Here is a 13,471-nt window from a genome sequence, read left to right as displayed (position 1 = left end):
ACTTCTGAAAAAGGAGCAGCCTGTCTGTCTGCACACCTAGCAACTATTTCTCCAGCACCACAAGTGTCAAAGTGTGGAACGTGGATACGCGTGGAATCCAGAGCAACACTTCTGTGCCCTGACCCATATGCTCATGGATGGAGGTGGGTGGGAATGTGACTTGAGGAGAGACCTTGTCACTCCTGCTTTCTAGCTAATTTCAATCAGTAGGGATTTGACCCCCGTTGGGGTGAATAAAGCAAACAGAGCTTGTTCAGCAAACCCATTTATTTATTAATGTGTTTAAAGAAGCATATTTTACAGTGATGCCATGGAGAGAACACCACAACAGGTATTATTTGGTGGACTGAAAGAGAGCAGTCGTGTGGCTGTGAGTTGAGATGACATCAACCTAAGGCAATCTCTGCTTTGGACTGTTGAACTCAGCGTGCAAACCACGTTGGTCAAAGGCAAAATGCTTCTAAGCTCTTCAATGAACCAGCTCTCTGAGAGTGGGAAAAAGCACTATTTTTAAGCTGATTAAAAAATAAAAAAAAAGAAAAAAGAAATTTGACTTTTCTTTTTCATATTTTCCTTCTAAGTTTTCTAAATTTCATCTTCAACCATCCATAGTGAAAAATCCTGATCTTCCTAATACACGTTTTAAACTTTCCTTTGCCTTTCTCCCTCTTTCCTCCCATTTTGCTATGAAAAAAGAAAAAAAAAAAAAAAAGGAAGAAAAAAGGGAAAAGGGTGCAACAGAAAGAAGTTCTTCAGTTCTTCTAAAAACTCTAGAAATGTCTACAAGATATGCTGTGTTGATTTATTATATGCAGTTGAGTGTTGAAATATTTGTGCTAGTATTGCCATGAGTTACTGTAGGGAATGCAGTTAGTTAACAGAGCCTTAGTGTCTAAAACCTTACTAATGCACTCTCTCTTCTCTTTAATCCTTGTTGAGAACTGGATTGAGATACTGAAGCAGGAGGGAAGGAAGAGGAGTTCCTGAATTAGCAAGCTGAGGTTTGTGAAAGGGTTACTGACTATTGCTGCTGAAAAGCGGAAGGGAAAAATGAGTTTGCTTACATGCAGTGCCAGGTTGCAAACAAAATACCTATTTCACAGGCTAGCTGAGGCTGGAGAGCAAAATGAGATCTGATCTTTCAGCTGGGAGGCCTTCAGGAATCGTCTGAACAAGATCCATAAACAACTGGAAGGATGACTTTAAGAACCTCTCTCTCTCTGCTTGGTATGCTGCTCGTTTATCATTGTGCTGAAATGGAATCCCCTTTAAAAGATATAACGGCTTCTTGTTTACTTAAACACAAAGTGGATGATGGGCTGAAAGGTTTTGCTGCCAGTGGAGCAGCCATGGAGAGCTTGGTACAGCCCTGGAGCTGGAACAACTATGCAGCTCCCACGTTCTGAGCTAAGCCAAAACACCGGGACCTGGTGGGGAGGCACCCACCTCCACACGAGGCAGAGGTGGTGCAAAACAAGGGCAGCAGGACTCGGCTTTGTCAGGTTTAGCTCTGGAGTGAGCTTTTCCCTTCCCCTTTCCCTTCCTGGGGAGCCAGGAGCTCTGGCACAACGCTGGGGACCGTGGCACCTGCCTGGCTCCATCCCTTGGAACAAAAGGAGTTTTGCTGAACTCTAGAGGAACGAAGGGTCAATATTTATATCGAGGAAGCACGTTTTAAAATAGCAGGGAAATGGAGCAATGTGCCATGTTGTGGCACGGCCAAGGGCAAGGCTCCCCATGCAGAGAAGCCCAGTGAGAAGCGTGCGCCCGCTGCAGCCTCGCCAGGTCCCCACCGAGCACCATCCTTCTGGTTCCTCTGCCTGGTGCCAATTCTTGCAGAGCAGAAGTGTTTGTGCTGAGTCCAGGAGCTTCCCATCGGTGACATGGAGACTGGTGGCTCCTACCAAACTTAAACACTTTGCAGAGCCTGAGCTTTGCCTTCCCCCTCCCACCTTCATTCCCTCCTGCTATGCATTTGGGTGGTGGTGGGACAGATGGACAAGCCTGTCCCTGGCCAGGAGCAGAGCCTGGGAGCTGTGCCTACAAACAAAATCACAGCATTTTGCAGCCTGCAGCTTGCCATTAGCTCTCATTGTCTCAAGCCAGGTCCTTGAATGGAGACTTCCTCAGGGAGCAGCGCAGTCCTGTGAGGGCAGCAGACTGAGCTCTGGCTGCAGCACAGCCGGCAGCATTTACTGGGATTTTCTTAAAGCTTTTGTCAGTTTCCCTTCCACAAATGAGTCTCTGTCCTGTGGGACAGCAGCCTCCATAGGGGCCAAGGCATGAACCACACACTCAGGAAGCCGGTTGTCGTCTTGGTTGTTTTGTTTTGGTTTTTTTTGTTTGTTTGTTTTTTGCTTTTTTTTTTTTTTTTTTTTGGTTTGGTTTTGCTTTGCTTTTAATTCCAAATAACTCTTTGAAGCAGATTCAGGGCAGATACCACTGACCTCTTACCACAAACGTTTAACATGTATTATTCTCAATGATAAAGTCATACAGCTTAAAACACAAAATAAAGGGTTGGGGGTGTAGAGAAAGAGGACACTGCCTTTGTGTGAATCCAGTTCCCCAGTCTGGAAGAGCAGAAATCCAGTCCCCGTGGCTGGCTGGGCACGAGGCAAGTGTCCTGTGGCCCCATGCCCCCATCCTTGGTTCATCCTCACCTCTGGTCCCGCAGTGTCCCACTGCCCCAGTGGATGCCATCCGTGGTGCTGGGGTTACCGCCTCCTTAAGTGTTGTGGATGTGGCTTCTGTCGAGTCTAGTCTAGGAGTATAGCTCTGTCTTTCTGACGTGTGTAATGTTGTGTAGCAGTGCTCTGGTTCAATAAAGCTTTCATATACATAGCAGCAATGAAGTCTTGCCATCAGGTGACGTAAAGGGGCAGCTATTGGGCAGGGCTGGCGGATGTGGTGGGGGCCACAGCCCCTCTCTGTTTGCTCTTCCTCTTCTTGGTGCCAGACTTTGCATCTTTGGTGTCTTTCCGATTTCTGTTCCCATTTGTATTATCTTGCTTTCCTTGCTCATCCTTTTTCTTCCTTTTCCCTGCAACAAAGCAAAAAGCAGCAAAGGAGGATCAGGCCTGGATCTGTCTTTGCAGTTTCCAGCAGGACTCCTGATGCATGCATTTCCCCGCTGCTGCCCGAGGCCTTTTGCTGTCACACCGCTGCCTGCCTTGCTCGCAGCCAGGTGGGGCTCAACCCTCCCTGCTCTTACTCACTGCTCAGAACCGGTTCCCCTCCAAGCAGCCAACCCAGCCACAATCCTGTGCACCCCATAAGAGGATGACCAAGCCACCATTCATCCTATTGACACTGCATTTCCAGGGGAAAGCACAGACCTCAGCACTCCCATGAAGGAGGCGACAACTCCCATTGCTGCAGCACACAGAGATTGCTCAGCTGCCTCGTTTGCTGAAGTACCCACATCCTGCAGGGCAGGCAGCAAGCCATAGGGCCAAGGGGCTGCCCAGATGCTCCATCCCATTGGGGTCCCTCTGGGGTCCCTCCCCATTAGGGAGCTCTGCACCCTAACACAAATCACCCGCGCCATACAGAGGTGGTGGGATTTACATTTACAGCGCTGGACCGTTAGGCTGAACAGTGCCACATAAAGAGGTGCTGGGGGAAAGGAGGCAATGCTCCACACTCACCTTCGGGGCATTGGCTCTTCTGCACAGTGCATCTGCGCACCTCCGTGGTGGCGGGGCACAGGGACACGTCCCCAGAGGGAGCCTGCAGGATCCGCCGCGTTCGGTCCTCGTTCCCCTTCTTGAAGCCACACAGCTTCCTCTTCTTGGAGCAGGGCCCCCAGGGCCCCCACTCACTCATTTCACATTGTGCTGCCAGATAACAAGAGAGGCCAGAGGTATCTCTCATTTCTCTCTGCTGCACCTCGGGGAGCCCTCCCGCCCCTCTCCCAGTGGAGCCAGAGCAGTGTGTGCATTTCCCCAGCAGTTCCCAGGTTTCTTGGCACCCCCTTTCCTACCACACCATGAGCTCTGAGTGCTCCAAAAGCAATTTGCATGAATATTGCAGTGCCTATCCGTGCTGTGCCCAGCCAAGGGCTGTGTACAAAGCTGCCTGAAGCATTTCCCGTTAGGCACCAACACAGCATCCCCGAGGGGTTGGTTTGATCACTTAAACCAACTTGTAGCAATAGATGCATTGAAAGCTCAGTGTTGCTTACCAGGACTGCTGCACTCCATGGTGCCGTTGGCAGCAGAGTAGCCTTCAGGGCATGTGACGTAACATCTCCCTTTGTGCAAATACAAACCTTCCTTACATTTTGTGCAAAAGTTTCGGCTGAAGCAGGACTCACAGTTCTCGATTTTGCATTCTGGAGGGAAAAAAAACAAAACCACAAAGTCGTCATGAAGCCTGACGCAAACAACGGCTGGCAGCCCTGGTGAGCAGAGCAGCACACAGGAGCTGTGATTCACACTGTGTGTGCGCCTGGGCTGAGGCTGCAGCCATGCAAGGGGTTGAGTGGGCAAGGAGCTGGTGTGGGCAGAGGCATCACTGAGCACCAAAGGCTCAGGGAGCTCCAGACAGTTCCCCACAGTTTGCTCCTGGCTCCACTGAGAGTCTCTGCGTGTCCTGCCAGCCCTGCTCATGCAGATTGCTCGGATGCTGGTTTCCTCTGAGCTGCTTCCTGCTGCAGGACAGAGCCACTATGCTGCAGTAGCTGCCAGGTGGACGTCAGGCAGGGTGGAAAAGGTTTGGGCTTGTGTTCAGCTCGAGCATCAGTCTGCCAAAGTGGGAAAGTGCAGAGAATAAAGCCCAGTGTCAGCTGCTCCAGCTGCAGCTCCAGCATGTGCAGCAAAGAAAGCGAGCTGGATGGAAACCTGGCTGTGAGGTGGTTTGCATAGAACTGCCAGGGAAGTGATTGCATTTTTCCACACCAAGCTTCTTTCTGGTGCTCTGGCCGAAAGAGGCAGAGCTGGGCTGAGGATCCCGTTCAGAGAGATCGTTTGTTATTCAAATGGGCAGAGAGAAGAGCAGGTACTTGTGCCAGCACTGCTCCTCCTGCTCCCTTCCAAAGACGAGGGGCGTCAGCATCCCTCTCCTCCAGGATCCCACATCACTGCACCCATATGGGGCGGAGGGCACTGTGATAGAGCAGTGCAGCCCTGCACACTGCTGGTGACACACTTTGCTTTCATGGACGATCCATTCACTGCTACCCCCGCCCACAGCATGGACAGGGACCTGTGGAGGATCTCAGTGCTGATACTCACTGATGCACTTGTTCATGTCTGTATTGCGAAGGCCAAAGTATCCCAGTGGACAGGATGGGAGGCAGATCCCGATTTGCCGGATATCGTTCCTCTCCAGAAGGATGAAGAGCTTGGGGGAACATCTCAGGCACCCGTTGAACTCAGAGCACAGGTCGCAGCCCCTGGCACAGCCCTGGCTCAGCTCAGTGCTAACTGCAAGAGCAGGAGAGAGAGGCAGTGGTGAGACGGGCATCGCTGCTGTGCAAGAGCCTCTTTGGAGGGCAGCCAGCAGCTTCCTGGAGACAAATCCCCTTCTGAGGAAAGCTGCCATAAATATTTGATGCAAAGTACGAGTTCACGTCCTGACACAATTGCTGCCCAGAGAGAACAAATCAAACCCAGCTCAATAATTCATCAACCCTGTCCCTGTGCGTGGCTTTGCCTGGGGGATGCCTTGGTCACCCTGCTCTGCCTGCAGCTCCAGCACCACCAGAACCAGGGCTCAAAAGCAGCCACAAGCTGCAAGCAGCATTCAAGCAGGATATCACCATACCAGAGGCCAGACATCAGTACCACCCCAGGCACCTCTGGGACAAGCAGGGGACAGAGCCACACAGAGCCAGAGGGAAACCATCTTCAGAGAAGCCTGCCTCGTACTTCTTGTCAGGCTGAGTCCCAGCTCTGTCTCACCATGACCCCTCTGACGCTCGCTCTATCTGGCAGTGCAGGAGATTTCTCTGCCCCCAAAATAGAGATGTGTTCCCAGCTCCTAAGTTTAGTCCAAGAAAAATTCTCAATCCCCTGTCTTGAGAGTTTTCTGCTTTTAATTATCATATAAAATGCTGCTTGTTTTGAAACCCATAGCATTCTTTGCAGGCTAGAATGCAGGTTCTTTTTATTAGTTTATTATGCAAGCAGTGTCCTTGTTTATAGAAAGACTGTGTATGTTAAAATGTATTCTTTTAAATGCCGTGTTTACTACACTTCAAAAGCAGGAGCGGAGCACCAGAGCATTCCCAGGCCAGACTAAGTGTTGGAGAGCTCTCCTTGCCCTCCTGCAGACCCGGGGTTCTGCACGCTCCCTGCTGCCTGTCCTCACCCTATAACTGGTCCCAGCTCACCTGCAGGGTGCAGAGGCAGCTGCAGCCTCGGAAGAGGAAGCAGAAAGTAGAGGCACCCCTCGCCTGGGGTCCTGCAGTGCCCTGATCCTAGGAGGTTGCTCCATGTCTGGGCTGTGACCTCCATGCTGTGTCTGGGGCTGCAGGCCCTTGGGGGTCTGGCCCAGTCCCTCCCCATGGAGCTGAGGTCTGCCTCTGTGGCAAATGCATGAGCCGAGACTCGCTGGGAGCCACGCTAATAACATTAGCCATGACATCCAGCTTTCCCTGTTCTCACGGAGCTCCGGCAGTCAGTTTTAACATAAAATCATTTTTATATAATTCAATTTAAATCAGTTCTAATGTAAACCAGTTCTAAAACGAGCTTGCATAAAGGAGGAGAAACCCATGGGGCCGCTCTTGTGCCTTTGGAGCCAGTCGAGTCCCTGGGTGGGGCTGCCCAAAGCCTGCCCTGGTAATTAAAACCCACACTTCCCATGCACCTCGGGTTGCAGCTGGATGGGGACAACCAGGAGAAGAGGGACTGCAATGGGCAGCAGCCTGGGACAAGGGGAGCACCCGGACCACACCGGGCTCCAAGAGGCTGTCCACGTATGGGCACATATTCCTGGTCTAATCGGGCAAACACTCCCATTCTGCACAGGCAAACATTCACTATTTGCATGGACAGGCATTCCCAGTCTGCATAGCATCAGGAGAAGGAGAGAAGGGAAATGTTTCATACATACTTCGCCTTTGCCTCTTGCCCTTCACCACTTTGCTGCCGCCTGTTAGATCCATCGAGCTTAGAAAAACCACCACCACAAACAGTCCAAGCTGCATAGTAACTCTCCAGCGCCGCAGCCCTGTAGCGCAGGGTGATCGGAGTCCGTGGCCACTAAAACCTCCTGGGCTGGCTCAGAGCTGAGAGTCTGTGTGCGACGCCTGGTGCAGGACCATATCCACCAGCTACCACTGCAGCAGCAGAGACCTTAGGTAGCAGGTAACATGGTTCTACCTTCATCCCCATATGGAGCGCAGGAGCTCGGGTCCAGTCCCATCGGGGGGTCGGGCAGTCAGCGTTAGCTGCTCGGAGTTTCCACGTGCAGGTGCAGGAACTGGAAAGAAAGAGGAGAAGGGATTAACTCTACTGGATGACAAACACCGGTCTCCATCGTTCCCGTACAAAGTGGATTGGGTTGGCATTGCAGGGAGTCACGGAGCAGAACTGGAGGAGCAGTGCATGGGGGGAATCCCTCTCCAAGCCCACCTGCAAGTCATTGCTTAGCATAATAACAGCACATGGCTTTCCCAGGGAAATGCCTGATGTGGTCATGCCTTCTGCTGATGCTGCACATGGTTGTAGCTCTAACATGTTTATTGTAGTGCCAGTGCTCCTCAGCAGATGGTCGCTGCAGGCTGCCAGGAGCACAGGATGTTTCCCATCAGGTGGGCACCTCTGGAGACTGGGAGTAGAGTTGGGCACGGGGCGACTCTGAAGAGCTTGGGGACTTGTCCCCAAGTTTGGGGATGGGCCAGGATTGTCCTGGACCTGCTGAAACGTTGCAGTTCTGCTCTCAGAATGATTGCAAACTCCTGAGCTCCCCTTGGAGCAGCACTGACACAGCTATATGCTCTGCATCAGCCAACAGACAAGCTCAGAGCAATGAGATGTGCAATCAGGACAGGTGACGTGTTTCTCTGCTTAAAGTATGGGAGAAGAAAGAAAAGCCCAATGCAGAGGTCTGTGGGATGCTGAGCTGTTGCAGTGATGCCAGACCCAACTCATGGTGTGCAGGGATGCTTGCAGTTCTGCTGGGGGAGCAGCACTGTGCTCTGCTCTGGGGAAGGGCCACGAGGGTGGCTCTGTGTGCACCAGGAGTGGAGGAAGTGTGACTTCCAGGCTGAACAGAAAGCTCTGACCCTGCACAACGGGGCTGTGCTCCTCTCTACGCAGCTGGCAAAACACAGCTCGACCAACTGTTGCCATTGTGTGGGAATAAAGGTGACAACATTCACTCTGTGAGGTCAGTAGAAATAGAAAATGGTTTTAATCCCCTTATAATAACTGCGCGATCACCAGTGCCCCGAATGGGCAGCGGTGATGGGGCTGGAACAATGCCCGGCTGCAGCTTGTAGCATTGGGAAGGGGTGCAGGACCCCACGTTCAGCCATGCTGAGGGGTCACCCTCCATCCCACAGCACACCTGGATCCCATGGCTGGAGAAACCATGGGAGCCATCCAGCTGGAAGCAAGCCCTGTGCCCAGAAAGATGCTTCCTGCACCCCAGCATCAACACTGAAAGCCCACGAGCAATCACACAAATGATAGAAAACACACAAATGATAGAAAAGCTCTTCAATGCCTCTCACAGCAGCAGTAGAGGGGAAGCTGCTGGAGGAAGCAACCCTTGCAGCAGTGCAGCTAGATGCTGAGATGAGTGTGAGCTTTGGGGCAGCGCTGATTCCAAGCACACCAACGCTGCTGGGAGGGCACCAAAGGGCACTGCTGGCATCCGCCTGCACGACAGCTTTGAACTTTTCACTGTACTCGTCCTGCAGATCCCCTGAGAGCTGCTGGGGCAAGAGCACAGCGCTGCCCATGTGCTTGTTGTTACAGCCCACGGCATCATCCAGGGGATTTTCAAATAAATAATTAGGCGCTTGTGTAAACACCAACTTGTTCTGCACTTCCCAGCCTGTTTGCTGCAAGCTGCTTTATAAACACTGTCAAGTGCTTAAGCTGGGCTGTTTGGGAGTGTTTACCGGAGAGGAGATCTGTGCAGAGATCACACCGTTGAGCTGCTGCAGCCTCTCCATGTGCAGCATTCATTGGCATGCACAGAGAGGTGAGGCAGTGTGGATCCTCTGGGGAGCACAGCCTGGCACAGCACAGCACAGCATTGCATGGCATAGCACAGCACAGCACCACATGGCACAGCCTGGCATAGCATGGTATGGCAGGGTACAGCATGGCACAAAATGATGTGGCACAGCATAGCACAGCTGTATAATCGATGGATACTAAGATGCTACAATCACAAAATAAACAAGAGAGTTAGGCGAAGTAGATTACGATAACGAAAGAGAATAAATGGAAGGCTTACCCTTATGCTGGGCTCACCACAAAACACCAGAAGGAGGGATCTCCAGATGAGATCCTTCCCCACTGGTAGCCAGCTCTTCAATAGGTCTAGGAGGGGTGCAGCCTGGCTCCACCCCTTCCAGCAGCACAGGTGAATTGCCTTCACCTGTGCTCCTCTGGCTGGCTCATGGCTCACCTCAGGTGATCAATCAGAGGTTCAGGCCATGACTCAGTAGTTCCCATACACACAGCCCAACATGGCATGGCACAACACGACACACATGGCACAGCGTGGCACAGCACACGGCATGGCACAGTATGGAACAGAATAGCACAGAATGGCTTGGCATGGCAAGGCACAGAATGGTACAGCATGGCATGTTGTAGAACAACATGGCATGGCACGGTGCGGCGCAGCACAGCACGCCAGGAGGAGCTCAGGGATGCTCACCAACAAGAGCAGTGCTGTGCCAGCGCAGCAGCACAGAACAAACTCTTCCCAAATTAGCACTGAAAGCTGCACCAGCAGAGCACTGCCACCGCTGCTCCGACTGCACTGCTGCTAATCCCTGCAGCGTGAGGGTGACGCGTGTCCCAGGAAGTACAAGCTGAACCAGCTCTGTGTCCTTTGCTGTTTACACAACAGTCACAGTACAGGCAAACCTCTCCTGGTGTGGGGACAGCAGCGGGGATGCTCTCAGGGAGCAAACACTGCCCCGTGTGCCAAGAGCCAGCGTGAAGCTGTGCCTCAGCTGCACAAGCGCAGGGGCAGGGGGTGCCATGGGAAACCCAGAGCTCTGAACGTGAGCATTTTCTCCTCCTCATCTCCTGGCTGTTGTGCACTTTCCACGTTCATCTGCTTCCGTGTGCCCATGGTGTGCCCAGTGGGAGAGGAGCTGAGATCCCAGCACTTCCCACCCTCAGGACACAAATTATGATTCTTTACACTATTCCAGCCATCAGTCAAGCTCAGGTTGCTGCAAACAATTCCCAGTCTAAACATTAGCAGGATTTATGCCATTATCCCATCGACAGGAAGAATTTAGGGTAACCCGAATTACTCTGAATTCATTTATGGAGAGACCTGGCCCCTGCATCTGCGATGACAGTAAGCCTTGTTTGCAATTCAATCAGGATAAATTGGTCCTTGGGAGATCCGATACAAACCAGAAAATGTAAACCATCCAGATAATTTGCCATTAGTCCTCCTACACACAAGGTGAGAAAGACCAACATTATATCCCCAGGATATTCGAGACCTAATCCGCAATAACTAAATTGCTGATATATTGCCTCTCGCTGGATGTATCAGGCTATCAGTAATGTAAACGGACTCTCCAAAGGTTTACTGAAGTGGGAAGAGAAGGACCAGATGTTGGGTGAGGGCTGGAGTCAGGACAGCAGCCGGGAGCTGCCCGTGGGATGCTGGACAAAGGAATTTGAGTTTCCACATCCTTGAGATGGGCAGATAATTTGGATTTCACCTTGGCAGCCTCTTTGAGGGGTGTAAAGATATCAGGAGACCAGATTGCATCCATTTATTCTGCCTTCCCAATGATGATGTTCCCAATTTCTGCTGCAGCAGGGCTAGGTCCCAGCAGGTGGGACATCACCAGCTGGAAAGCAGGCATCTTTTAAACAAGCAGAAGCCCACACATCTGTTTATCTCACCACATGCCTTACCTTCCCTTGGCAATGAGATATCTGAATCTCATGGGCTGTGCTGGGGCTGGGGCCTGGCTGCAGCCTTTGGGGGGTCAGAATTCAGCACACTACACAGGCGCAGGGACCAGGATCCCATCCAGCACCTGCAGAGCTCATTGCATCAGAGCTGAGCACAGGCAGGAGGAGGACAGAGGGCTGAGCACCAGAGAGCAGCTCAGCACCAGGACTCTGCAAATGCAGAACTACACCATGCAGAAGGCAGGGGCAATGGGTGAGGGCTGCAAGATGCAATAGCAGCAGCAACATCAAACACTCCACCCATCTCAGAGCCTCTGAACAGCTCGCTCCCATCACCAGTGAGGGCCTGAAGTGCAGAACTGGCACTGCAAAGGCCATTTTCACCAAGAGCACATCATGCTCATTGATGGGAACCCTCTTACTGCCTTTCCAAGGGCAGTTTTCTCTGCAGCAAGGCAGAGAACAGCAACGTGCTGCACAAGAAGTGATTTTGGAGCACCCCATGCATGCACGACTTGGGCATTGTGCTCAGCCCGCGAGTGGCCCTGCGCAGCGCATGTAGAGCCACTTTGTTCTGCCTAATCCCTGAAGCAATAAAAGAAGGCTGCATTAAGTCAAATTTCCGAACCAGAAGGTCTTCATTTGATATTATATCCGAGTGCCAAGTTTTGCAAAATCCCTAACCCATAAACTTCACTGAAAAAATAAAATAATAAAAAACAATCTGGCAGCGGCGTTCTCCACAGCATTGTTGAGGTCTGACTCCTTCCACCAGCTTCTGCACTGCATTCCCCCGTATCTCAGAGCCGTGCTGTGACCCCATAAGTGGGGAACACAGGGAACAGTTTCCTGCCTGCGGGTGCCCCTCTTCCAGGTGGCACCACGTATCCCCAGCGCCCGCTCTGCTCTGCTTGGGCACCTTGCACAGTGCCCAGCACAGTAGCAGCTCTGAATACGACAGCAATTACTGGTGCCACAGCCTTCGCTCCGGGAGTGCTTGTGCTCAGCATTGTAAAACGCCAGGAAATGTTTTGCTGGGGGATTTCCACTGCCCTTCTCGCTAGCGCAGGCAGACGCGGCGCGCTGTGGGCTGTGCCATGCGGCTGCTCAACCTCCAGAGCAGCTGGCAATGCATTGAGGCCATCCCAACATCATTGCAGAGCTGGAGCTTGCCTGAGGGCTTAGATGGGGTCACCAAAAAACCCAGTGTGGTTGATTTAACTTCACAACAGAAATCCAGCCTCCCCCAGGTGACAAGCAGGGACATGGTGCACTACAACAGGAGCAAACCAAAGCAAAATTCAGAGCAGGAGTTCCAAAGCAGACCGTTTCAGACCATAACAAGCCAGGTGGGCTCTGAAAATCAGAGCCTTCCACCAAAAGAGCTCCTCAACAAACAGCCCCGGGAGCTGCATTGCTGCACAGCGGGGTGCTGAGTTTCACTGTCAGCGTGGCCAAGCGAGGGCTGACAGCGATGTCATACAATTGACTCTAAATATATGGTTTTTAAAAGCAAACTTCCAGGGCTTACAGGAGCCCAATGAGTCACAAGCTACTGTGTAAGCAGCTTCTCCAGGAGAAGGCAGAGAGCAAACCCAAGGCAAAGGCATGGAGCAGCACCGAGGGCTTTCTGCTCAGCCATAGGCAGTGGAAGCATCACTAGGCTCCCTGCAAGGACCCCCCCCCGTGCTGCCTCTCCTACTGACATGGCACCACCTGGGAAACCTGAGCCTCACACGTTTCAGGAGCAGAACGAAAAACACAGCTGGGAGAAAACAGCCAGCAGCCTCAGCATGGGGCATTGCTGCTGCTGTGCTGGCAGCAGGCAGTGAGCAAGGCAGCCCCAGCTTTCAGCTATTGCTGCAAATGCATGTGAGCTCTGTGTCTGAGGGGATCATAGCATCTCATGCCCTGAGGCAGTGGGACCAGCACTGAACTCCACAGAGCCTGACATAACACGGGGTGGTTTGCAGTGAAGACTTTCTGCAGTCACAGGGGATCATTCCCATGGACATTGTGGGCATGGCTGCAGAGTTGCCTCTAGAAGAGGCTGCAGGCAACATGGGCACCTCTATGCTATGGGAAGCTGACAGGTGACCCTGCTCTCCCACCCCTCTGCTGTCCCTTGGCGTGCTGTACATTATATCCCCTCTACCTTTTGCTTTATCAGCAGCCCCGTAGCTCAGGCAAGAAAGGTGCTGGTTCAGCTCAGGTCCAGCTCAGGTGATGGGAACACGGAGTTTTGCTCTGTGCCCTGCAGCCACCTGTGCATGCCGCATTATTTGGGGTGTGTTGGTGGGGTGGCAGCCCCGTCTCTGCAGAGCATTGCTCGCTCCCTGCCGCGTCCCTCAGGGTGGTGCTGCTGCTCTCACAGTGAGGCTGGGTGCACA

At 52.3% G+C, this 13,471-nt stretch overlaps 1 protein-coding gene across 1 annotated transcript; it reads right to left on the bottom strand.

Annotated features, from left to right (window-relative positions):
- Nucleotides 1-2,885: 2,885 nt before the first annotated feature.
- RSPO1 (R-spondin 1) lies at nucleotides 2,886-7,156 on the bottom strand (the record flags this gene model as incomplete). Its single annotated transcript, XM_079546081.1, has 5 exons — nucleotides 2,886-3,043; nucleotides 3,651-3,839; nucleotides 4,187-4,336; nucleotides 5,238-5,429; nucleotides 7,063-7,156. The coding sequence occupies 5 exons, from the start codon at nucleotides 7,154-7,156 to the stop codon at nucleotides 2,886-2,888; spliced, it is 783 nt and encodes a 260-aa protein (XP_079402207.1).
- Nucleotides 7,157-13,471: the final 6,315 nt, after the last annotated feature.

Source organism: Tetrao urogallus (assembly GCF_951394365.1).
Source record: "Tetrao urogallus genome assembly, chromosome: 23".
Taxonomy (NCBI): Eukaryota; Metazoa; Chordata; class Aves; order Galliformes; family Phasianidae; genus Tetrao; species Tetrao urogallus.
The sequence above is the reverse complement of the archived record's forward strand: the minus strand, read 5'-3'. Positions and strand labels throughout refer to the sequence as shown.